Source organism: Jaculus jaculus, chromosome 8 (genome assembly GCF_020740685.1).
Source record: "Jaculus jaculus isolate mJacJac1 chromosome 8, mJacJac1.mat.Y.cur, whole genome shotgun sequence".
NCBI classification, from domain to species: domain Eukaryota; kingdom Metazoa; phylum Chordata; class Mammalia; order Rodentia; family Dipodidae; genus Jaculus; species Jaculus jaculus.
In genome coordinates, this window is record NC_059109.1 from 94,366,758 (window position 1) to 94,394,512 (window position 27,755).

At 41.6% G+C, this 27,755-nt stretch overlaps 1 protein-coding gene across 2 annotated transcripts in view; it reads left to right on the top strand.

Moving 5' to 3' along the window:
* Window positions 1–27,755, top strand: part of Ism1 (isthmin 1) — a 79,002-nt gene that overhangs the window by 12,088 nt on the left and 39,159 nt on the right. The window contains exon 2 of one of the 2 annotated variants that reach the window (XM_045157738.1): window positions 9,840–9,965. The exons of the other annotated variant lie outside the window; for it this stretch is intronic. Within the exon in view, the coding sequence (XP_045013673.1) occupies window positions 9,840–9,965 (126 nt within the window). The remainder of the gene's footprint in view (window positions 1–9,839; window positions 9,966–27,755) is intronic. 2 annotated transcript variants of the gene reach the window in all.

Sequence of the window (27,755 nt, forward strand, 5' to 3'; positions counted from 1 at the left end):
AATAGCACCCAGATAGAATATTCATATCAATGACAAATAAAAACACAGGCACACACATGTGCCTGAGTGTGCATGTGCACACACACACATGCACATATTTAATGCTTTACTGCAAAGCCACCTGGTAGAGATAGTGATGTGGTGAAGAGAAGGGAAGTAATTTTCATATTATCATTTGCTAAAATATAGTATTTTGAGGTGTCATTGAAAAATAATGTACTGCCCATATTTAAAGCAAATTACTTGACAATACTGACAACTATGAAAACATCAGTATCATGAAGGTGATAAATCTCCATAGGTTTTCTTGTACTCCATTGTGACCTCTAGCAATCTCTAGGCAGCCATGATCTATCATTTGTCACGATAGGTTCATTGGGCATTTCCTGGACTTTCATGTCAGTACAACCACACATAATGCATAGTATTGCATGACATGGCTTCTTTGCTCACATAATGATTTTGAGAATTATTCTTGTTGTTTTGTGCATAAAGAATTTGTTCCTTTTAATTGCCAATTCATATTCCATTATGTGGTTCTATCTATAGCATGCTAACCTATTGGCCCATTGAAAAACATTTGAGATGTTTCTTATTTGGGAAGCATTAAAATGGAGATGCTGTGAACATTTATGTGAACATGTGCTTTCATTTCTGTTGGGTGTATATTTAGGAGCAAAATGGTTGGGTCATATGGCAGCTGCATGTTTAGCTTATTAAGAAATCATGGTGATATTTTTAATACACTTACATAGTATATTTAGGATCTATAACACACCAGGAGTACCCTTGAAAAACACTTCACAGAATCTGGAGGTTGAATTCCAGTATGATATTTCTGCACATACAATTAAAATATCATTGTTTTACCTACAGTCTGAGAAACTGAAGAAAGGAAAGAGATCCTGTCTCTTTGAAAAGAATTCTCCTTTATTTTCAGAATGACTGAGATATAAAAAATGTCATAGTACTCAGTTCTTCTGGTGATGGTAATAATAATGATGTGTACTTGTGACAGGAATGGGAATGGGGAATGAAAATTGAATGCTGGACAAAAAAATAGGTTAGGCCTGGTATGGCTGCATGCCTTTAATCCCAGCACTTGGGAGGCAGAGGTAGGAGGATTGCTGTGAGTTTGAGGCCAGCCTAAAACTACATAGTGAATTCCAGGTTAGCCTGGGCAAGAGCAAAACCCTACCTCAAAAACAAAAAAACAAAAACAAAAAAATATTTAGAAAAGTGGCCTAGCTTTCTCTGTATTGATGTTGTCCAGTGTCCCTTTTTCGTCATGTCCCTATTTCCTACCTGAGATCAGGTGCATTCAGGGTGGCATGACTATAGATGCTGCTGCCTTCTATTTCCTATCTAACAGCAAATTTTGCATCTCCTGCCTAAAGGCTTCAACTTGTATTTTGGCTTTGAAGTCTGCTGTAGTTTATGAAACCAAAATAAACTGGAAGCCAGAATGATTGCTGAGAACATTCAAATTCCAAGAAGTAGAAAGAACAAAAAATTTGAAGGTGGCAATCAAGCCCAGGAAATTGACAGAGGAATATTAACATGGTTTGACCTTCTGGCCAGGCTGAATATTAGAAGAGTGCGGAACATTACAGACACGGGAACCTCATTGTAAGGGCAAGGATTGCCCTTCCCTTACCAGGAGGTAGCCCATCCACTACTCAAATGTTCACCAAGTACAGTTGTGACAAAGAAATGCAAATGAGAAATGCTCAGCCCTTGTACCCATTATGCTATAGGCCAACAACATTAGCATCTCCCTGGAATTTATTAAAAAGTAAGTATTAGGCCCTGTCCAGAACTTCTGAATAGGAATCTGCAATTTGGCAAGGCCCCAGCTTAATAATAGGCAGATGACAATTTAAGAAGTATTAGTATAGATGAAGGCTTTCTTGCAAGTTGCAAATCCAGAAAACACTTAGTATAGGTCGTGTATTACTCAACTGCCACCTAATAATGCCTAATAATGTTACAGTAAGAACACATATAAAACTCAGTGGCCTGTAGTAATTAGCATGTGTTTGTACCCTCATTGGCCAGTGAATGGGTCAAGTGAAGTTCAGATCTGGGCAGAGTATGGCCCAAAGCCATGGATTTGGTCTGCCTTCCATTCTTGTGTGACTAGCAGGCTACCTGCCACACCTTTACCTCATGGTTATAAAAGGGGAGAAAAGCAAAGATGGGCCCAGGCATACAAACACACTTTAGCCTTTTCACTTGGTCATGCCTCTTCACATCTTATCAGTCAAAGCAAATCACAAGGTGCCACAGAGGGGCCGATTCTAGTTCTGTTTCTCATGTGAGAGTATGCCCCAGGCAAACGTGTGCCTCTGTATCTTGTTCAAAAAAAGGGACAATAAGAGCTTTATCACTGGAAAGTTATAAGGACTTTTGGGACATACAGCAATGTTTTAATGTTAAAGGCATTGGTACTATAGACTTATATAATCTTAAGTAAACCACTTCAAGTCTCTGAATTTCAGTTCCTTACCTAAAAACAGGCATCCCAGGGGGAGATTTCTATCATTCTGTGGACACCTTCAAAACTGCTATTGATGATGAAGATACAAAAGGTAACTAACACTGAGCCCTTGCCCTGTACCAGGAAGACAGGAATTGGGTGTTTAGTCCTTTAATTCTTTTTCATTACCCAGTAGGATTGTCCCCATTTTGCAAGTTAAGACATGGAGACACAGCAATGTCATAAAACTATGATTTAAAGCCGGGTGTGGTGGAGCACGCCTTTAATCCCACCACTCCGGAGTCAAAGGTAGGAGGATCACTGTAAGTCTGAGGCCACCCTGAGACTACATGGTGAATTACAGGTCACCCTGAGCTACAGTGAAACCCTACCTCAAAAAACTCAAAATAAAATAGGGCTGGAGAGATGGCTTAGCAGTTAAGCACTTGCCTGTGAAGCCTAAGGACCCCGGTTCGAAGCTCGGTTCCCCAGGTCCCACGTTAGCCAGATGCACAAGGGGGCGCACGCATCTGGAGTTCGTTTGCAGAGGCTGAAAGCCCTGGTGCACCCATTCTCTCTCTCCCTCTACCTGTCTTTCTCTCTGTGTCTGTCGCTCTCAAATAAATAAATAAATAATTTTTTAAAAATAGAGGGAAACATTTTGCAGAACTGATGTGGTCCAGACTGGTCCATGCAGCTGCTTTCTACTGGGTAGGTGCACCTGCCAATCATGGTGCTTCTGAAAAGGCACATCTTGTCTTCTTTCCTCATGTGGAAGGAGGAAAAGAAGGAGTAAGGAGAGCTTTAGAGAAGACATAGGAAATGCAGTTGGCTCCCTGATAGAATAGGATCCCAATCCCCTCCCTACCTACTATGTGACAACATCCAATGAAGCAAATACCCTCTAAGGGATTTCACTTACAAGCAACCCAACCTTCTACCAGGACTGTGTTACAAACTGATCCATGTAGCTCTGGGGCCAAAGCCAGACAGTAGAGAAGGGTGAGGCCAATAGAGAGAGAAATTATAGTTAGAATAGACTTCCATTCACCATCTGCAGGTTGCTCTGTCAGCATAGGATTCCACCTCAATAACATGCTGTTTCTCAGTTAGGACACACACCTACATGTTTCCATCATCATGGTGAAGAGTTCCTGTGTCAGTTTCAGTGTTTATGCTCTGACAAACTGACAAAAGCAGTGTAAGAAAGGGTGAGTTTATTTCATTTGGTGGTTCCAGGGAATGCACTTAAGGCAGCAGGAGCAGAATGCAGCTGGTCACATTACATCCATAGTCATGAAGCAGAGAACAATGAATGCTGGCATCTAGCTAGCTTTCTCTCTTTTATGCAGTCAGGGACCTCAGCACATGGAATGATGCCACATCCCATGAAGATGATGTTTCCCACCTCAGTTAGCCTAATTTAGAAAAATCCCTCACTAACATGCCCAGAGATTTGTTTTCATTGTCATTCGAAATCCCGTCAAGCAGACAACCTAGATTAACCACCATAGTTGCCCTTTCAATGCTTAAAAATAGTGTTCTATATGGCAAGAATGGAACTGTGGTCACAAATATGTTATTCATCACTCATGAAGCTTTAATAATTTCAGCATGCAACCACTTTCCCTGATGAAAGGGCATCCTCGTCTACCTTCCTTTCCCAAATATAACAAGAGAAAGAGGACATTATTGGGGCAGAAGTTCCACAAGCTCTGTGAATTACATATTCTACTTTCTAATTAGTTTTACTGCCCAGAAGAATTTCTTCCATGTGATTAATCAGATTTTCTTTTTCTTCAGCATGTTACAAGTTCTTCTTATAGCCTTTTGAGGAACAAGTGATCAGGATTTTAAAATTTTTATCTACTCAACAGACAATCCCTTTTTCCTTTTCTAGTTATGGTATTGCCTTGTTCATAACTAACCATCTTGAAAATCACTCTGATTCCAGACCTTTTTCTTATATCTTCTATGTCTGCCTTCCCTACAACCCCAAAAAGGTAATCTTTTTTTTTTTAAATTTTGTTCTCAATTTACCGTGTTGCTCATGTATTGAGCACAATTTCTTGAACTCCATCACACATTAGGTGTGGTCTATATCTCTTCTTCCTTTGGAACTCACATATTAAGTTAGATAGATGGCTAAATTCCACAGGAAAAAAAAATTCTTTTTGAGGGGCAGTATTGGAGAGTGAACGTAGGGCCTTGAAGATGCTAGACAAGTGCCTCTACCTCCAAGCTACATGCCTATCGCCAAAGTAATTTCTAAAGGAATGTTGTGTGGCCACTGAAAATGGAAAGCCATTGGAATGGTAAACTGGGGAAAAAGAGAAAGAAAAGAAAAGAAAGAAACCTTGGAGACCCCAGTGTTGATAAGAATAGTGAGCAATCTCATGGTCAAGTGGGAGCATGGAATGATGTAGATACTGTGGGAAGCTGTTCTTCCAAAATAGCTACTAAAATGAAAACTGTCCATTCTAGGACCCAGCAGCCCCATCCTGGTTATCTGCCCACCAGGAATGTACTCAGCCCTACACTTAGACTTTGAAATAAGAATGGTCATCACTGCTCTGTTTAAACTCAAGCTAGAACTAGCCCAATGCCCATGAATGGTGGAAGGGATAAGAATCAGTAAGAGCATTGCTGGGAATGAGCATATAATACCGACACACACCATGCAGTTAGTACAGTGCAACGTTGAGTGAAAGAGACCAGGCTCTAAACACTATCTTCCAGATACTCATGTTCATATAAATATTAAATAAGGACAAATGAACGTACACTGCTGGGAGAAGACATTGTCAAGGAAGTGCCTAAAAATGGTTACAAGGGGTGCAGTTCGAGTGTAGATTGTGTTCTCTCTGGTGGCCTCGGCTTGTGAATTTCACTGAGATATATGTGTACATTACCATGTGAATATCACACTCAATTAAAAATATAATAAAGATGGCAAATAATGTAGAAGAGATCACTGATTTTTCACTAGGAAAGGAAACCATAGCCCAAAGCTCTGGGCTTTCTGACCAGTGCTGTGCTGCAGACTGGTCTCCAGACTAATGGATGCAGACTGAGTTTGGTGTTATGCGGGTACTCCTTGGCCTTCGAGGCCCAGCGCTATTGTTAGGACATCAAAGACCAACTGCCGGCTATGATACAGTCCATATGAAAAGAGTGACCAGCAAATTTACTGCTTGACTTCATTCTCTTTAAATGGAGCTGGCCCCATGGTCCACTTTCAAAGCTCAATTGTGGATATATATCTTCTTTATAGGACATCGTGTACAACAAAGAGAAGCAATAACTTAAGATAATAAAAAGAATACCTTTGAGAACACTGCGAGATGGACATTCCGTTTAATAAGTATCACTGTGGTTACATACTCTCAAACCTCCAGAACTCCAGCCATTGGCCTGAGAGCCTTCTAGTTGACATGGTGGCTCTTTTCGACTAATTGAGTTATTATATTTATGTCCCAGCCCTTTTCCCTAGATTCTGCAAGGTCTTGGGAAAGCCATTAATAAAAGGCTTATCTACTTTAAACCAGAGGTACACCACACCAAAATCATGAGAAATGGCAAATTCATATCTCATCACTCTTTAGCTTACTTGGAGCTGCCCTTCAGTGAGGCAAACATTTCTTTAGAGTTGAACCAACTAAATCCCTATATCTGTTATATGCTATCTGCCGATATCCATGTGGACATAATTCTTTGTGAGAAAATTGAACTTATTATCTCTTAGATACTAGATCTAGATTAAAAGGAATGGATTTGTTTTGTGCCTACCAGAAAGACAATATTGTTATTAACCTTCTAGGAGGGGAAAAAGTAAAATTAATGTATAAAGGGTTTACTTGGCTTATCATGAAATCTAAACCATGTGGTAGAAAGAGGGAAAAGTGAAAATTACCAGCCTGTTTAAGACTGAACAATCCAGAATGATCTTTTCAGTAAATAATTAAGTACTGCAGAAGTTCATTGCCCAAGGCATAAAGTATCCTCAACAGTGACCAAGTCACCAGCAATGGGGGTACACAGCCAATGCCAGGGTGGTAGAGGCAGAAGGATCAAGGGGTTCAAGGCCAGCTTCGGCATAATTGTGAGTTTGAAGCCAGTCTCAAATACAAGAGACCCTGTCACAAACAAACCAAATAGCGATCAAGTCATCCATTCTATTTAATCTATTACTCCTAAAAGGGCCCCTGTACTCCACACTTGGCTAGAAGAGTTTTTTTAGTAGATTCTTGCCTTCCTACAACAGTTTTTGGTTCATTCATGCAGAGACACAACCCACATGAGTCCCTTCACTGAGACTTTTTATGAGTATTTTTTAAATAAACAAAATACATTTTTATTTATTTATTGTTTGCAAGCACAGAGAAATAGAAGAGAGACAGAATTGGCATGCAAGGGCCTCCAGCTGCCACAAATGAACTCAAGATACATGCATCACTTTGTGCATCTGGCTTTATGTGGGTGCTAGAGAATCAAACTCAGATCATTAGGCTTTGCAGGCAAGTACAATGAATCATGTCTCCAGCCCTCAGCTGAGATTTTGATGGAGGCAAAGCAAGCCCTCAATTCAAATGACGACAAGATAAATTGGAATTATTTAGCAGTGAAATCCCAAGGAGAGAGTCTGTATATTAAACATAGGTGGAAATGATGAGCTAGAGTCTTAGTAAGGTACCTGAAAGAGACAGCTTTTCCATTCCTGATTCTTTCCTGTGACCTAACTGCCCTGGTGTGGACCCGTATCCCGCCATGACTCTTTCACTGCCTATTTCTCCACGGTCATATCTTCTGCTAAAATCTGGGATAACCAAAAAATGAACATCAAGTTCCTCAGTCCTAAATTTGCTTATAAGTTGGAGAAACAGGGAAAAAAAGGGAAGTGGACCAAATCCAACCCAGCTAACTCAGTAACAGGATGATACAACTCTCAATGAGGGAAGAATTGTATGCTGTGGAGCCAAGAGGAGAAAGATTCCCACCTTCCTAATGTGAACAGAAGGGAAAACAAAGAGGATGGGGTCACAGCTTCAAAGAGCCACCCTCTAATTATGAGGCCGCATCTTTTCTCTGGGCCTCTGAATGGTTGCTCCAAGATTGCTCAAACCATTAACTTAATTTACTTTACTTTGAAAGCTCCTGTATGTGCCTGTTGTTCCTTTGGGTTTGGCATTTTTCATGCTACTTACAATGTGGTGTAAATAGAAATGTGGTGGCAACCTGCCAGGGAGATGGAGCCTGCCCAGATGGGAGGAGCTGTCTATAGACTACACAGGCTCCCTTTAAAAAGAAAAACTCAGAATCCACAAAACCCCAAGAGTTCAGCCGGGACTGACATCGGGAGGCCATCTGCAGGCTCCCCCTAGAAATCTGAGGCAAGCTTTTCTTTTACTTGGTTATTTCATCCCAAGGTGCGTGCTGGCTGGTGGGAGACCTACAGTAGCTATGTCTCCAGAAAGTTCTGGGTCTTGGTCCTAAACACCTCAGGGAAATGCCTTTCACATCACTAGGATATGTGGGCACATAGCAGGTGCTCACATGCACTTGGCTGAAGATATTGTTACTACTCTGCTTGCTGAGTTGAGCCAGGGCTTCATCTGAACTCCAGCTCATGGTCCGTAGCATGAAGTTGCAGATGCCCACCAAATCCATGAACCTTATTGTTGGTTAAAAAAGGGAGGGTGGCCAGGTATGGTGGTGCATGTCTTTAGGCCCCCACTTGGGAGGCAGAGATAGGAGGATCACCATGAGTTTGAGGCCACCCTGAGACTACATAGTGAGTTCCAGGTCTGCCTGGACTAGAGTGAGACCCTACCTCAAACAAACAAACAAACAAACAAAAAGGCAGGGGGAGGGGACTGGAGAGATGGCTTAGCAGCTATGATGCTTGCCTATGAAGCCAAAGGACCTAGGTTCAATTCCCTAGGACCCACATAAGCCAGATACACAAGGTGGTACATGTATCTGGAGTTCTTTTGTTCTGGTATGCTCACTCACTCACTCTCTCTCTCTCATACATAGATAGATAGATAGATAGATAGATAGATAGATAGATAGATAGATAGATAGATAGATAGATTTTTTTTTTAACTAAGTCTGCCTTTTATTGATCCAAAACCTGGAACAATGAAGGTTTGCCCAAACCATTAAACTTGTGATGGTCACTCACTCTTGTCAACTTGGTAGGACTGAAAATGCCTAGACCGTCAGTAAAGCACACCCCTGGGAGCACACCCCTGGGAGTGTCTGTGAGAGGTGATTAGAGTAAGAGGGCTCTGACTTAATGTATTGATTCCTTGGTGCATTCATAACATCGTGAATTATTGAGAGGTGGTAAAAGGTCTAGTCACAAGAGGTAGGTCAGCTGGGGTTGCTGTCCTTGAAGCACTATCTTGCCATAGCTTCATCCTATATTCCCTTTTCTCTACTTTGTGGAGACACCATGTTGTGAACAGCTCTGTTCTATCTACAACACCCTCTCCACCACTGATGGACTGACCCATCTGAAACCATGAAATGGAATAAATCTTTTTCTCCTTTTAGGTGGTAATAGTTCTAAGGGCAGGGGTATTTATGTTGGATTTGTTAAGGATGACATGTTAATGGCATGCCTTGGTAAATGAGGCAGGAAGTGTCATGGCCAAAGTGGTGGGAGGAGAACCAGGAGCTGTGATGTCCCAGGAGCCATGGGAGGAGAGTACCTTAAGAAAAGAGGGCTGTATTGAGTGCTGCTGCGCAAACAGAGACAAAGCCAGAGAAATGCCCATGCAACTGTGCATGACAGTAGGTTGCTCCCAGACTTAAGGAAGGGATTTCAGAGGCATCAACAGAAGGTTGCCAGTGTACACTGAGTAAAGTAGTAGTGGGAAGTAGTAGTGAAGTGGAGATAGAATATCTAGGTAAGCCAGAGAGACATTTTACTATGAAGGAAGATGTGAATATGGAGTCCTGTGAGATTTTTGTTGTTGTTCATTTAAGGCCAAGAAGATGGCTCAGTGGCTAAAGGCACTTGCTTACAAAGCCTGGTGGCCTGGGTTCAATGTCCCCAGTACCTATATAAAGCCAGTTGCACAAAGTGGCATATGTATCTGGTGTCTGTTTACAGTGACAGGAGGCCCTCACAATCCTATTATTTTTCTCACTTTCAAATAAATAAATTATATTTAAGTTATATAGAGAGAACATTGATACCAGGACATCTTGGTTGCTGATGAAAAGGATCCAGTATAAAAGAAAAAAAGATTTACGATCTCATATTGAGAAACGAGGCCGAGGAAATAAATTCTTCAAGAAAGCTAGGGCCAAAATCTGAGAATTGGCTTTATTTCTTTATTTTTGTTTATAGAATTCACCTTTGTTAGAAGCAAGAAAGCTCATTCCATGCAACTGTGGAAAAGAAGGTGAAGTATTCAGCTGGGAGTGTGGCTACTTGGTGGGATACTACACTCCAATGGCTTCAATGAATCAGGAGGTGAGAGCAAGAAACACAACAGGAGGTCTGAGGAGAGGAGATGTGAAAGGGGCATCTTTGACCCTGCAAGAGGGGAGGTTGTGAGGAAAGAGTAGTCATTTTGTCTAGTACTCCTTGTTCGAGGTTTGGGAACATGAATAGTAAATAAAGTATGTTTGCCAAGTTGGGTATTTTTTTTTCCATCGCTCATCTGCTTGGCTCCCAACTTAGAAAAGTTAGATTATTCAGTGCAAGCAAAACTTAGGTTTTGCCAGGCACATAGATTTAAGGAAAGAGGGAGATGAAGAAAGTTGAGGGGAGTTGCCACCAAATGGTTATTGTGAGGGACTCGTGCTGAGTAAGGAGGAAATTGAAAGCAAGAGAACTCAAAAGTGGTGAGCTGCTGTCAACACAGTTTCCCTGGAATAGTGCAGCATTTGAAAGGAAAATGGATTTATTTCTCAACTTTCCAGAGAGTGCATTTTATTTATGCTCATGGTAGCTACAGAAGGATAGGGCTGTATCTGCCACTATAGTGTTGGAGCTGCTGATTCTCTGTGGGTTAGAGAGTGGCATATTAGCATTTAGAAAGTGACTCACAGACAAATGCAGTGGACCATGCTATCTCGTCTGTGTCAATTATTTTTCACACCATGGTGACCAAAGACTTCACCATAGCAACTTGAGGAAGGAAAAGTTTGTTTTGACTCATGACTTTTTAATTGACAATTTCTAAATACATTAATAATGCATTTTGTTCTTGATCACCTCCCATTACCTTCTCTTCCCTCCCTCTGAACACCTTCTTCCCAGTTAGTGTTGCTGCTGCTGCTGCTGCTGTTCGAGAAAGAGAGAGAGAGAGAGAGAGAGAGATTGGGTTTTGAATTGCCTGCATGAACATGGATGAGAGGCTATTTGCCAGAGCATACACAATTTGCCAGACTGGTAGCTACACCACTGGAAGAAAATGTCTCCCCCAGTAATGTTTAACTGCCAATTACTCCTTAGGGAGGGATGGGAGCTCCATGACCTCTTCTACCATTCATGATATGTCTACTGTTGTTCTGGTCTGGTGCAGGCAATCATAGCTGCTATGAGCTCATGAACACAATGGCCATGTCCTATCAGAACAGCAGTCCTTTCCATCCGTGGGCTCTCATACTTTTCCCACAGCCTCTTCTGAAGGGTTGCCTGTTTTAGGAGACACATGGGGAAGGAAGGCATGAAGACTAGGTGAACTCTCTCTGCTAGTGGCAAGAGCATGAGGCAGCAGCTCCTCTGGGGTCACCAGGAACCCAACTCTGCTAGCTAGTCCCCCTGTCTCAAAGGTTCCACTGCCTCCCAAAACATTGCCACCAGCTGGAGACCAAGTTCAAATACATCATCCTATGGGGGAACTTTCAGATTCAAACCATAACATTGTCGTTCACTCAAGACAGGAAAGGTAAACCCAGTCAGAGAGTAGTTTTATCTCAATCTTGAATAAAATGCAGAGATCTATTTGCACTTTAAGAGGCTAAATTAAAAAGTCTACAAGAATAGGAGGCCTGATTCCAACCAGCTGATTTCTCACTGGGTTGTGTGTGGGCAGAGGGGAACCACAATGACCACAATTTTCCACAGGTGTCAAGCTTCAGTGTGAAGAGCGCCCTGCGTGTCACCACTGTGGAAGGTGTCTGCGACAAGACTGGGGCTAGATGAATGAGAATAGACAGCATTTTCTTGTTTGGATATGGTATATCCTAAAGCCCTCAATATGTGGTAACACATTTTTGTACTTTTTAAATTTTATTTTTGCATAGCAAGAAGACCACTGGAAAGAACCCAATTATAGGCAGTCACATTGATTATAAAAACATGTTAAAGAGATTTAGCATGGAAGTTTATTCCACTTCATAGACAAATTATGGCTTGGCTATCCAGCTTTGTAACTCAAACATAAATAAGGAGGGGAGTATATGCATTTAAATCCCTTTATCAGGTTTTTTGTTAACCATCATGCAAGCCATTTTGGTGCTATGAGTGATTTGTGGGGTAACCTATTTTATATTAAGAGTATATTTCTCAGTCCTGTAGAAACAAGTTACTGATGGAGAGTAACACATGAGAAAGACATGTACAAAGGAAAGGTGTATATATCCTAGGGAGGAAATTGAGAAGCATTTGCCTTACTTCACAGAGATATCATTCATTTTCTGCCCATTTTCTACTGAAATGCCCCCCCACCCCAGTGAACATTATGAAATTGAAGAGCATTTGCAGCTTTGGGTCCTAGTCCTTAGATGTAAATCTCAAAGAACATGTGTAGCTTTAGGCACTGGGTCTGGAATGAAAATGTCAGAGAGCATTTATTCCCTGACATCCCCCTGTCTGTTGACTATTGTCCACCTAGTCCTGGCTACTTACTGCTGTGTGTCAAGTTACCCAAGAATCTAGCACTTTAAGATGATCCTCATTGATTATCTCAGTATTTCCATGGGTCAGGTGTCAGACCTCTGTGTCATGATCTCTCACATGCTGCATTTAAGGTATCAGGCAAGACCACAGTCCTCCTGAGGAATGGCTTTGGAAGGTAAGTCACTGGGACACTGACAGGATTCACTTGCCTTTAGGCTGTGGGCTGGAGAGTTTCTTCCTTGAATGGGGCCCATCCACAGAGTAGACCACGTAATGGCTTCTGTCCTTGTCAGAGCAAACAGGCCAATACAGCCACAGCAAGAACAAGACAAAATCCAGGGGGTTTGCTAATCTAGTCTTGAAAGCCAGTCACTCACTCCATCCCACATTCAAAGGGAAGGGACTATGCAAGGACATGCATTTTGAGAGACAGGAACATTGGAGGGCCATGTCAAAAGTTGCCGGCCAGATTTCCCTACTTACTGCACACCTAGGTCTAGGCCTGTTCCTGTTTGTCACAACAGTGACACTGTGGTGTGCTAACCTAGGTCTGTCCTTGTCAGATTTCCTGATTTCATTTTTAGTTTCTGTCCTTCCCCCTCCCTTCAAACATTCAAAAAATAGTACTCTTTTCTTTTCTTTTTTCAATTTTTTCAAGGTAGGGTCTTGTTGTAGCATAGGCTGACTTGGAATTTACTTTGTAGTCCCACACTGGCCTCAAACTCACAGTGATCCTCCTACCTCTGCCTCCTGAGTTCTGGGATTAAAGGCATGTGCCATCACACCTGGCCCTATTTCTTATTCTAAATATGAAGTTCTTGATCAAGAAATTTCAATGCCTTGTCATTTCCTGTCTCATTATAAATATTAAGGGTGTCTATGCTGGGACTATTCACCTTTCCTTCCCTCCCTGGTTCTGCAACCATTTCATACTCTGTATGCTCTTTTGCCTCTCAAGTCACACTCTTCCATTTGTCAACAATGTCTTCCTTCCTCTTTCCAACTGAGACATTTCTAAACAAGTCACGCAAGCATTTCTGTGAACTGCTGGGGTACCATGTTCATCAATTAAATGATGAGTATTTTTTTAATTATTTATTTGCAAACAGAGAGAAAAGAAAAAGATGGAAAGAAAGAGAAAATGGGTAAATGGGTGTGACAGGGCCTCTTGCTGCTGCAAATGAACTCAGATGCATGTACAACCTTGTGTATCTGGTTTTATGTAGGTACTCAGGAATCGAACCTTAGCTGGCAAGCTTTGTAAGCAAGCATCTTTAACCACTGATACATCTCCCCAGCCCATAATTATTATATTCTTGTTCTCATATACCTATCTGAGATGTGAATATCTGTATTTCCCATTCTGCCCTCCAATCAGAGGAGAGCTTTGAGAGTTGGTATAACAGGTTGTCTTTGTTATTCTCCATGGAATGTATCTAGTCCCTTGCACATGACAAGGGTTTGGTGAAGCCCTAAGTGTTCGAGAACATTGTGCTTTACAAAGTGCCTTCCCAGCAGTTAGGAAGAAAGAACTATTATTTTGACATTATACATAGGAAGGTTTATCTACTTGTCTGACAGCAGAGCATGGGCCTTAGCAGGCCCTAGCATAGAGTCTGTGTTGATATCTCGTCCTTATCTCCTTAGCAATACCAGAGGCTGAACCTGGGGCTTCATACAGGGCAGGAAAGCACTCTTCCACTAATCTGTAGCCTCAGCCCTATTTTTATGTATTTTATTTACTTTGAGGCAAGGTCTTGCTAACTTGCCTAGGCAAGCCAGAAAACTATGATCCTCTTACCTTGACCTCCTGAATTGTCGGTATTACAGGCCTATGCCATAGGCATGGCTTTGATTTTGTGTGTGTGTGTGTGTGTGGTTTTTTGAGATAGGGTTTCACTCTGGCCCAGGCTGACCTGGAATTAACTATGTAGTCTCAAGGTGGCCTCAAACTCACGGTGATCATCCTACCTCTGCCTCCTGAGTGCTGGGACTAAAGGCATGCACCACCATGCCCGGCTCATATCTTTGGTATTTAATAGACAATTCAGACTCACTCAACAACCCTTGCATTGCCATAAATGTATTTTTTTAAAATAAACCATCCTAAAGGAAAAGAGGGAATGGAACAAAGATTTATAAAAATAAAAAAGAAGAGTTTCATGGGCAGGAAGAGGGCCTGGGTCTGCAATTTCATCTTCCTCTGTAAATTAACCTTTTCAAGTTACCAAACAGCAACATCAGGAAACATCATGTTTTTAAATGTTAACTCCCCTGACTCACTTCTGACGTTTGCTGATGTTACCATGGGGCTAGTAGCCTGCACTGTCAGCAGGCTCTAGTCACCCAAGACACGTTCACTAACTGCCTGAACCACAGGCATTTCTGTCAGTAAAGTTGTGTGTGTGTGTGTGTGTGTGTGTGTGTGTGTGTGCGCGCGCGCACACACACGCGCGTGCATGCACATGCTTCAAAGGGGAATTGGCGTGTAAAAGATAATTATTTCTCAAAAGCCATTGTCCAGACTTCTACAGGCAATATTATGAATTTAAAATGACTTTCTGCCAAGTCCTGTTTGCACCTGGGAACTGTGAGAAGTATTGAAAGCTTCATAAAAGAGATGAAACTTGACCAGGACAGGAAGTGACTTACAGCCTCACAGGCTCAGATATATTGACACAAGGTAGTGGAGTAGGAAATTATGGTTTTCAAAGAGAAGTCAGATCTTGATTTCTCTTTTATCTCAGTATGATGTGTGTGTCCTTGAATCAAATCCTCTAACCACAGTGCAAATGTAACATTCATACAAGAACAGTCAGAATCCTTTGCTTTTGTGAGTCTGATACACAGGAAAGTCAGACTTCCTTTATTGACTTGTTCATCATATATCCTTATTGTGGTTTCCAAATGTTCACGGAAGCTGATTTTTCAAGTTCCAGGTGGGCTGTGTGGGCCATGGCAGCAGCCAAAAGCACTGAAGACATTAGCTCCAGCCAATGGGCTATTGGACACTGAGGCTAGGGCTGCATATTTTACATTGACATATTTTTTTGTACATGAATGATCAAAATTTCTTTATTCTCTAGCATGTCTTCACATTATTCTCCTCTAACACAATTTCTTGTTGCTCAGGATCATCATCCAACGGTAACTATTTATCCATAAAAGCTGAGTACAAACTGTGTGGCTAGAATGTGAACTGTCTCAGAGGGGCTATGACCAACTGGAGATGTTGGTATAATTTTGAGAATCTGATAGATCATTCACCTTGGCCATGAGCTATGTATATTCCATGTGAAGATTTTAATGCCACATTCTGTATGACATATTGCTTTTGGGTCAGCCTTAGGACTGGTCATTGGATTTAACAAAAACAAGCTTCATCATTTCCGACAGGAAAAAAGGACATTGAACTGTACCTCTTGAGCTAGAATCCATAACACTAAATCTTTTTTTAATATTTTATTTTTTTATTTGAGCGAGAAAGAGGCAGATACATAGAGAAAAACCAGGCACACCAGGGCCTCCAGCAACTGCAGAGTAACTCCAAACACATGTGCCACCTTGTACATCTGGCTTCCTTGGGTACTGGGCAACCAAACCTGGGTCCTTTGGCCTTGCAGGCAAGTACTTTAACTGCTAAGTCATCTCTCCAGCCCCTATAACACTAAGTGCTAGGTGTACTCACGTGTCCTTGCTAAATTGTGATAACTTATTTTCCTACTTCTCTACACCAATCCCAGTATTAGAATGGTAACCTCAAATAATCTGTGTGAATGGTTCATGATCTACTTATCTCTCTCCATTTATTTATATTAATTGTACAAAATAATGGGTTTCATATGCAATATATGTATATAACAACATACTTCGTATATCATATGTGTGCATAATAGACCTTGAATTTATCTACTCTCCCCATGATGACTTTTGATCTTTTGATGTCATTCCCTTGAACCTAGCAAATAGTTCCTTGTTCTACATGACCTGATACTTGAAGGAGGTGGAAACAGTAAAATAAATACATATTTATCTTCCAAAGTTAGCATTGGCTTTGAATGAACCAGAAGATGCAAATGGGAGACAAGATACAAGTACATGATGAAAGACAATTGATCAACAGGAAAATACCAGAAAGGGCTATTACTTATTAAGCTGCTTATTATCAGAAGAAAAGTTGTTTCTGTTTGGGTGAGATCAGCTAAACATCTTGAGCCGAATTCTGGCTCTAAGTATATATGGTCAGTTCAATGTAGCTGTTTTTATCCAAATATTAGTCATTACTGGGTGGATTTTTTAGGATGAGTTTTGAAAAGATACAAAATAAGGACACAAAAACCTGGAAGAAAAGCCAGATCTCACAGGGAGCAAGTGGCCTCGTGATCAACTGTCTTCATTACTGACAGATGCCAAAGCAAGTACAAATGAGAGTCAACAGTAAGCCTGCCCATTTGGATGAATCAGGGCTTGGGAACTAGCACAGCAGTCCAGGACCAGCACCTCCTATCTCTGTGTCCCTCGTACAGCCCAGCAACTGTTGCCATCAGATGTGAAACAAGGGCAGGCCAACTTGAACCCCTTCATGCCCCTGGGTAGACAGACGCAGAGGGACCACATGGGGTCCATGTTTCTCCCACAAAATAGTGATGTGTTCCAGGCAAAAACCCAATTCGGGATGTTTTGGCCCAAAGGAAACATTTACAACCAAATTATACACCTCAGAAAATAAATGAGCTTTCATTTTGGAAGGCAACCCTGCTGGGTTCTTTATTATTTGCACCACAATCATAAAGTTGGTTTTAATCTCTGCAGTGGAATGCTGTTGGGTTGGCCAACTGGCAGGCACTGGTGGTTGGAGTGGGGACCACTACACCCTGTGGGACACACAGTGGGAAGCAAAGGGAAGTACTTCTGCTGAAATATTTTTCTCAGGATCCTTTCGTTTGGGGGTTTTGTCTTTTTTTTTTTTTCTGGCATGTTCATTACAAGTTCAAAGCAGGTTCTTTCTTCTTTCTCTTTATCTTTTATACTCCTTTTCAAAAATTCCAGGGGCCTTCTGGAAAATTGCATCCTTTGTAAATGAATGAAAATCTAGAAGTAAGCCCAAGAAAGGCTATAAAGGATTTCTACTGATAGCTTGAAGAAATGGATACTCAAGCTCAGAGAGAAGAGGAAAAGGCTATCAAGTACATGTCCTTTCTCCACCTCAACAAAGAAATCTGGAGATTTAAACCTGATGAAAGTCTGCTCCCAGGATCTGTGCCACTAAATGACCTTGTAGATACAGCAGCTAGGAGGCTTAGGTTTCTAGGATGGCCTGAGTTTCAAATGTTTTATAAGTGCTGGGTAGTATGTCTAGATTTAAGGTTTGGAATAAAAAGTCCCCTACTAGTTTTCAAGGATGTGACTAGATACTTGGGGTTAGGAAATGCCCTTAACAGAGATCACGGTAGATGAAGTTTGTAGAGAATGTCATACTTGTGCTGAAGTTATTAGAAGGAAGTCATAGTGTTTGTATGGAGTTTAGGAAGTAGAACAGGGCAGGAGCTGCTCAGAGGAAGGTGAGTCAGGGCCAAGGTTTTGGCACTCACTGATCAAGCAGTTAAGAGAGTAGTTAAGAGTGGCTTCTAGGGGTTGGAGAGATTGCTTTAGGGTTAAGCACTTGTCTATGAAGCCTAAGGACCCTGGTTCAAGGCTCAATTCCCCAGTACCTGCATAAGCCAGATGCAAAAGGTTGCACATGCATCTGGAGTTTGATTGCAGTGGCTGGAGGACCTGGTGTGCCCATTCTCTCTCTCTCTCTGCCTCTTTCTCTCTCTATCTGTCTCTCTCAAATGAATAAATAAAAAAATTAAAAGAAAAAGTGGCTTCCACATTATGCTGGCTTTGGAAATCTCTGGAGACTTTTTTTAAAAGTACTGGTGTTAGCATCCTACTCAAGACACCCAGAGTTAAATAGTTTAGGGTATACCCTTGGGGTGCTCCTGCTGTAGTCTGGAAGTTCAATGAAGAGAAAAGCCAAGTCTGTCTTGCTCCCCACTGAACTCCCAGCCTTTGCAACAGCATCATTAGCATTCAGTAATTAAATGAATACATAAATAAGAGTCCTGTAGCTCATCTGCCCACACACTATCAAAATGAATCCCAGCTAATTAGATGATTTCAGCTCTTAAACATTTGGGGTGGTTGAGTAGAGAGTGGTTTAAGTTTTAGGTCTTTCTTGCACCCTCCCCCTGCTTTTCTGTCTTGCCATCTGCTTCTCCCAAATTGAAACATTCTGTGAATGATTTTAATAGCTTCTTCCTAGGCCAATTTAATATTCATGACCTGGCAATTTTATAACATAATTATTGATTGCTTTATGTTTGCTGTAAGTGAAATTTATACCTGAGTGCCTCTTCTCTTGGGGCTCCCATATCCACCCTTGAAATACTTGAATTTTGTGGAGGTACCTCAACTCAGTCATTTTTCAACCAGAGAAACCAACCGTGGGAGTGTCTTTCACCCTGCAGTTGAATGGGCTTCACTTGTTCCCTTGTTCTGACATTGAGAGTTTCCATTTCCCATTCCATGCCTCCATCCCATCTCATACCACTTCCAAAGACACCAAATTCTGGCAGTGGATAAGTCAGCTTTTATTATAAAAATGTTTATGGAGACTGTCAGTTCTTAACCTTAAAACTGAACCATACTGTTTGTATTTTTCTAAGTGATGGAGAGTGTGAAGGACTAGTGAAAATGGAGCGTGAAGAGATCAAACATGTGCCTTGGAATCTTTGTTCAAGACCTGGAAGGAGAGAAATTCCACTTGGGGTGAGGGGTCGAATTCCAGGGAATGGGATCCTCTGAGTCAAGCTCAAGGCCTGAGATCATGACCTGATGTGAGAGAAAATGTGGTGCAATGAGTGTGGGCAACAGGGTGAGATGTATAAAGTCAGAATTCTAAGATGGTCTTTCTATTTTGAAAAGTTGAGAATATATTTCTTTTGGTCAGAAAGCAAGCGAGTTCACTTGTAGCAAATTCTATCTTCTGAATTTCTCAAGTCTGCTTTCAAAAATTGGGAGTTTGAAAGAGACCATTCATAAGAATGTGTGACATGCTATGTTGGAGAACTTTTTATTTGTTGTGGGACTTTTCTATGGACCACTGAGGGGGGGAGCATTTGTTGCTGGGAGTTAGGTTCTTCCTAACTAAATACATAGGATGTTTGTAAAATAAGTGGACCTGGATCATCTAAAAAGCCAGCCTTTGTGTCTGTACACTTGGAGGATAAATGGGAGAGTCTGAGCTGGAACCGGCAAAAGGCGTTTTCACAGGGCGGGAAGTGAAACTCTGGTTGCTACACAAACATTCTAGTCGCATGCAGCCAGTGCAATTGCTTTGACAAGAGCATTTTCTGGGGTTAAATTCTTGGCAGAATTTGCCTTTGTCTACAGAGCCTTCAAAGACACAGATGTGGATGGAAACATCAGGTCTCTGCTGGAAGATCTCTCTGAAAGAATAAGGAGGAAGGACATAAAGAAGTTAGAGAATGCTGCTTGGGGATTGCTTTTCCTTCAGAATAAAGGATATTTGGCTTTGACAAAATGTACATACATGCATACATACATCATACATATATATAAAACCATTGAACTCATACCTGACTTTGAAGAGAAGCAAGCAGGTTCAGAAAATACTTAGAATCAGAATTAAATTCAGGACAGGAAAACCCATGTGCCCCATCTCCTACCTGTCCCTGTGTCCCAAATCCCTGCTGTCCCCTGTTGCTCTACCAGGACTGGTCAGCTAGGCACTAGCTGGGTGTTGAACAAGACTCAGACAGTGGCATTAGCCATGGTTCCTTCAGCACAGTCTCTGTGTCCTCTCTATGGGGGGGAAGGGAAGATGTTGGTCTGCTTCTGAATTAAGTGTTGCGTGTAAGACAGGGCAGTGATTCAGCAGCGGAAGGATTCATTACACAGGAAATCAAGGAAGACTTCACAGAAATGGAAGTATTGTACCCAAGTTTTATGGGATGTGTGGAACTTTTCTGTGTGGCTAAGAAAAGGAAAAGCCTTGCAGGTAGTGGAGACAGGCAGGGGTGATAGGCGGGCATTTGTTTTGTCCAGCACCTCTGAGACTGTGGATCACAGAGCACTTCCTCGGGGAAGACAGTATCCCTTTCTTCAGCCTGAACTTCAGCCCCTACTTGCCCTCTCAGCAGAGTCCTTTGTGCTTTGCACACATTGTATAATGTACATGGCAGCCCAGATGGAACCACAGAGTTGTGCCCTGCCTCTCAAGCTCTGGGATACCTGCCTCCTTACTTTTGGTGAGCCTCTAGATTGTGTTCTGTAAAAATGGGGAACTGGTACTGTGAGGGGAGCTAGCACCAAGAAAAGCGAATAGAGAGCAATGCACAAACTGGTGGAATTGTGTTCAGTACTCTGTACTATAGTAGGGACATACCTGTGGTGTCATGAAATCACATGACTCAATAATTGAGTATCTTTCCATCCTCAAGGTGGGTCTTGTAGAATAGGCTGGTCATCTGTGATTTAGCCTTTTCTCTTCATTCTCCCCATTTCTTGACACTGGAGTCACCAGAGATGTATTCACTCTCACCAAACTTCCCCTAACACAAGATTCCTGGTGTCTGTTAGCCCTATGTAAGTGCCTTCTGGAGACTGTACACTTGAACTGTGTGCTAGACTTTTGATGGGATAGATAACTTTAATTGGGTTCTAAACATCAGTTTTTTCATATGCACAAGGGAAAAGGTGATAATTGTGCCATTTCAATGGGATGATTGGGAGGCAGTTGGTTTGAATGATGCATGAAAGGTGTTAGAACAAGGCTAGCACAGAAAAGAAATCTGAAGAGGTAGAGCAGAGGGATGAGGACAAAAATATTAATGGGAAAATATAATAAAGAATGCCAAAGAAGACTTATGAAAATGGGGAAAAATACAAAAAAGAAAAGAAGTAGGGCTGGGGAGATGGCTCAGCAATTAAAAGAACCCACTTGCACATCCCAGGTTCAATTCCCCAGTATACATGTAAAACCTGATGCACAAAGTGGCGCATGTGTCTGGAGTTCATTTGTAGTAGTAAGAGTCCCTGGTACACCAATCCAGCAGTCTCAGTCTCTCTCTCTCTCTTCCTTCACAAATAAATAAATAAAAATTCTTTAAGGGCTGGAGAGATGGCTTACTGGTTAAGGCACTTGCCTACAAGGCCAGGGGATCCAGGTTCAATTCCCCAGGACCCCTATAGGCCAGATACACAAGGTGGCACATGTGTCTGGAGTTTCTTTGCAGAAGCTGGAGGGCCCTGGTGCACCTATTTCTTTCTCTTTTTCTGTCTGTTCTTTCTCTCTCTAAAATAAATAAATACAAATTTAAAAAATATTTTAAATAAATTTATTTTACCCAAGACACTACCCACTTCCCAGGGTGAACACAATACTCCTAACGTAAAACCCCATGTTGTTTGCTTCCTTGCTTACGTGCTTTTACACTAAAGGCACAAAACCTCAGGGTCTCAGCATATACCAGGCAAGTGCTTCTACCACTGAGCTGTGTCCTAACAGAAGCCCCTGTTTCTTCCAAGTGCTGTATCTCCTTGCACCATTTATTATTCAGAAAATGAAAAGCAGTGACAGAGAAGCTTGGCTTCTTTAGGAAGTATGTTTGACCTTGCCAGTTGTTATTTCTCTCTGACTCCTTTTCTACTTTCTTCAGTGGTTTTGGTAGTTACTCAAGTTCTATACATAAGTATCTTATGCGCTGACAGAGGAGAGACAAATCATTTGTGCTCAGCCCCATGAATTTTTATGCAGTGAACACATCCACAAGCCCAGCTCCCAGAACAGGAGCAGAATGCATCTAGTACTTGAGCTGCCCCAGAAGGGCTCCTCAGTAGATCACCCAGATTGGCCTTATCCTGACTTTTAACAACATTGGTTAGTTTTTTCTGCATTTGAACTTTTATCTAGATATAATCTTAAGTCATATTGTCTTTCATACTTGGCCTCCTTTCATGTGTATGTGTGTGAGGCACTTGGATGTTTGTATGTGTTCATATGTGTGCACATGCATGTAGAGGCCAAATAACCTCAAGTATCATTCCTCAGGAATGCTGCCCACATTTTTTTGAGACAGGCTCCCTCACTGCTCTGGAGCTTATCAAGTAGGCTAGATTGGCCTGCTCTCTCCACCTCTCCAATGCCACCACCATGCCAGACATTTTTATGTGTGGGTTCTGTGGTCAAATTCAGGTCCTTATGCTTTTATGGTAAGTGATTAACCAACTGAGCTACTTCCCAGCCCTATGCTAGGACCTTTTGTTCAGTATCGTGTTTATAACGTTCATTGATGTCACTGGTTGTAGTTCCAGCTGTTCAGTCTATGTACAGTGATTCACTCTATGACTACTTATGTTAGGTACACAATTCCCTTTTGTGCTCAGCTATGTCACTTTCAAAATTCAACCCATGGGGCTGGAAAGATAGCTCAGTTGGTAAAATGCTTGCTTTATACTCCAGAGCCTACATTGAAAAAAAAAAAAAAAAAGCTGAGCACAGGTATGGTAGTACCCTCTTGTAATCCCAGCACTGGGGAAGTAGAAATAGGCAGATTCCTGGGGTTCAGTATCCAGCTAGTCTGTCTTCCTTAGTGAGTTCCAGGCCAGTAGAAGACTGTCTTGAAAAAAAAAAAAAAGATGGGTCTCTTTCCTAATGAATGACACTCAAGGTCGTCCCCCAGCCTACACACACACACACACACACACACAAATTCAGCCCATGTGCTCAGCAGGTCTGAGGAATAATGTGATGATACCACTTGCTAATGTCCAAGCCATGTTTGGGGTGTTTCGTCTAGCCCTAGTCCTATCCCAAATAGCTCTATTTGTGTTTGCATGAAATGCTATGTGACATTTTGTTTGGGACTCTTCCCTTGTGGGTTGGATCTTATCTGTTTTATTTCTTCCTCCTCATTATATTTCTTAACTTTGTTGGCTAGGCCTAATTTACATAACAAAGTAATCACCACACAAGTCAGGCAACATGGGAGGCAGGGTGGACAGAGATCCAAAAATCCACATGGATGTTTCTAAGAGGAGGATGCCAGGATTCTTTCTCCAAACACAAAGAAGGGTCAATATTCAGGGTTTGAACCTGACCTTGTTGCTGTGATAGCACTCCAGTGCTACTACTTGGGGTGGGGAATGGTGGGGAATTCAAAGTGGCTGTAGACCGTCATATTATAGAAAGTAATTTTAGGGATAAAATAGAACAACACACTCCCGTAAAAAGCTTTGGACTGTATTTCCTAGCAAAGGGACTCTCCACCTCTTCATCTGCACAAGTAGAGTTTTCACATCTACCTCACCGGGAAGATTATATTTACATACAGTAGCTGGTATGTGAGAAGATATTTTGGTTTCTCCAACATGTTCTGTTCTCCAAAATGTCCTCTTTCCTCTGTAGATCCATTTTCACCTTCCATTCTAACTGATATCTGGGAACCTGTCCTGCATGCATGATATCAAGAATGCATTGCATTAGCAGGCTGTTTGCACTGTGGCTTCTGGTTGGTTTAGGCTAATGTGAAACATGGCAGAGGCCACGAAGAAAAACAGAGGAGGGGTTGCAACATTGCAGTATTTGGTAAGCCTCATAAATCTGCTTCCCCATGCACACATGCAGTTCTTTATTTCTCTGTAAGCAATAGTAACCTCTCCCATACTTTACATCATTAAGTCTCGGTTATATGTCTTATCTGCCTGGCCTTTTTGAACTTGAGTACTAGAGATTCTGGGTGATTTCTGCCCACTTTGACCAGATATATGTAAACTGTTCCCTTATTAAGCTCCCCTCAGTTCCACGTTCAAGAATACCACCCATTTCCTGCTCACATTCAGAATGACATATCCTAGTATGGGAATGTTTGTACCAATATGGTAGTCAATCTTAATGGGCAGTTTAATTGGATTAAGAGACACCTAGAAGTTTAGTGAAGCACAGCTCTGAGTGTGTCTAGGCATCTCCAAATTATGAAGGCTCAAATGAATAGTCTTTGGATGGATTCATAATAGGATGGCATTACTGGAAGGTAGTGAAAGGCAGGAGGTAGAGCCTTGCTAGAGAAAGTAGGTTACTGGGGGCAGTCCTTGGGCAGTATCTTTTCCTTGTCCCTTCATATATCCTCTTCCTCTGCTTCTTGGCTACCATGATAGCAACTGCTCTGCTCCAACAGTCCTTCCTTCCCATGATGCACCTATGAAATAATGAGGCCTTACCTTGATCACAGTGAAGAGAAAAGTAACTGAAGCAACTGTGGGGGATGGCAAACAGGTAAACATGTGCTCCATGCACCCTATCCCCACAGTCACTTCCCAACACACAGCCTGTAAGGAGCTCATGGGTCTCTCTCTGAACCTCAACTATCTGAAGAAGTTCTACTGGGAGGATTCTTTGGTGAAAATAAAACTAGGAGATATTTCATTTGTCCAGAATAAGAGGGGGCAATTGTATGGAGACAAGGAGGCTGGAAGTAGGCTGGGTGCCCCTGGGGGTAGACCCTCTGTCTTTCCTATAGAGTTCCTCAAGAAAGGACACAATCAAGGGAGTTCACACACCACAGGTCTCCTCCATTTTTATTTGAGTATCTTAATGCCCTAGGCCAAAACCCAGAAAAGTCAAGCACAGAAGCTTAAAGAGCACAGCACAGTAGTATTCAAGAGTCAAAGGATGGAAAGTTGTGGTAGTGTCTGAAAGACATGAAACATTTTCTTCCTTACATTGAAAACTTCCATTCCTTCAGAATTTTCTACTTTCCTTCCTTAAATTTTATAATCTTTAAGCATTTCTTAACCTTAATCTGAACTTGAGAAAAAATCTGTCCAAATATTATTTTCATAAAATTAAAACCATGATAGAATAAACATAACTAAAAGAATTAACTGATTAACAAGGAGATGAGGAAGATATGAATGCTAGTTCATAGCATTTAAGGAATAGATTATAAAGTTGGCTGGAAAAATCACCATGAAGTTTTCAGACATAAACAAAGTTGGTTAATATCCTATCCTACATGGCCATAAGATAGCAAGCTTTGAGTTATTTCTATTGGAGCAAAAACATCTGAATTTTTAGAGGATAAAAATCTACAAGTTGGAGCTGGGCGTGGTGGTGCACACCTTTAATCCCAGCACTCGGGATGCAGAGGCCACCCTGAGACACCATAGTGAATTCCAGGTCAGCCTGGACTAGAGTGAAACCCTACCTCAAAAAAATATCTACAAGTTGGCATATAAGTTATTATTATTATTATTTTGGCTTTTCAATATAGGGTCTCACTCCAGCCTAGGCTGCCCTAGAATTCCCTATGTAGTCTCACAGTGGCCACTAACTCATAGAGATCCTCCTACCTATGCCTCCTGAGTGTTGGGATTAAAGGCATGTACCACCATACCAAGCTAGCATGTAACTTTTAATCTTGGCTATAGTCAGCTATAACTCAAACAAACATACATGCCAGAGAATTAAATGATCTTGAACATGCCTTTCATATTGTACCTCAGTATGAACTAACAAACTATTATTTTTTGCTTCATTACCAAGTTTTGATAATTTTTCTTATCAACTCATATGTGATTGAAACTTGCCCCAGCATAACATATGGTGATAATATATGTCCAAGAAGTGTTTGCTGAATGACTCTATGAATAAAATAAACAGCCATATTACACAAGCTAAGTCAACAGCCCACAGCTGCATCAGCTGCAGGGACCAGTTTCCCTGGAGGGAATAGAATAGCAATCAGAACAGGAACAGCCTGGAGAGACAAGTGTGAGAGGGAACAGTCCTGGTGGCTTACAGCTCTCTCCTCACCTCGGGCCATATTTGGTCTGCTCTATAATCATTTATGATGTCAGGAGGGGGGTTCCTTAATAAATGAGCATTACCAGTTTCTGGCAGCCCTCGGGGCTGTACAGGAGCTTTGTGGGAGTCCAAGAAAGGACTGTTACATCTCTAGCTGAACTTTTGGAAACGGGAAGTGTAGCTATTAATGAAGCATGTATGGATGAAGGAAGCAATGGGCTGGGGCTTGAATTCTCTGACAAATTTCACATAGCTTTGAGTTAATGTTGTAAATTTTCATACTGCTGAGTCCTTTGTCTCACAACCATGAGAAAGTAAGCACAGGAACAATGAGGAGTGAGTAAAGCAAAGGAAATTTACCAAGAAAAAGGTGGAAAAGGCCCAAAATTCCAAGTAAGTGTGCTTAGGATTTTGGCCTGCATCCAAAGAAAATGATAAGAGGAAAAGTTACACTTTTTGAGTCAGAACTCAGAAGTAGGCAAACTTAGCAGTGAGGATCAATGAGCAACTGCCCCACAGGAGGGACTTTCAGACACCTATTCCTCCCACTTCCTTAGCATGTTTTTAGTCTAGGGTTGGTCTCTTAGCCAGGTAAGTGATTGGCAGGCTTTGTTGAATAAACTCTTAAGGGTGGGAATTGCAGCTGCAAAACTTCCACATTCTTCCCTCTCAGGACAGGGAAATTGGAGGTAAGATCCCTCCTTCAATGACCTCTAAGCCTGCCAATGTCTTCCTACCTATAACCTGAGCAGGTCAGAGGTCAGGAGGAAGGGGGTGCTTTAGCACTGAATACAGTATCTATATTTTTATATATTTAGAATCATCTGATTTTTGGTTTAACCTCCTTATCCATGGTTTGATATTTGCAATGAGGCTTAAATCACAATAAAATAGGACAAACAACATCAAAACACCCACATTGTCTTGACATAATTACTCCACAACAAGTGTCTCTTGAAATTTGAAACCCAAGGAAATCAGAATTCAATGGTTGTTAAACATGTTCTCTACAATTCTCATCCCATCTCACCATGGCCATTGTACAGAAGAAACAGATCAATTCAGATCCTATTTTAGTTAGCTGTGGCTATGTAACAAGTCACTCAATTAAATAATCTGAAGCCACAAGTATTTGTTACTAATCCTCTGACTTTAGCTGGTTGGCTTAGCTGGGATGGCTAGTTCAGAATGATCTCCATTTGAGAAATAGCCCTTGGCAAACTTGGGATATGGCTCCTGATCCACATGGCAGTCATCATGCTACAGGCTTCTTCATATACTCCAAAGAGCAGTGAACATAGACAAACCTCAGCGCAAAAGGCCTTTTCAGGGCTTTGCTTGTTGTCGCTTTGACTACCATAAGTAGCATGGTCAAGCTCAAAGGTGACATGCAAAGCAACTGCTGGACAGCTGGAGATTTAGACAGGAAGAATTTGGAGACATCTTTGCAAACCATTCTACCAAAGATGCAAACCTTAGTAACTTACCAAAGCTCACAACCAGGTAGAAGCAACACTAGGCCCAAGACACACGGTTCATGACTC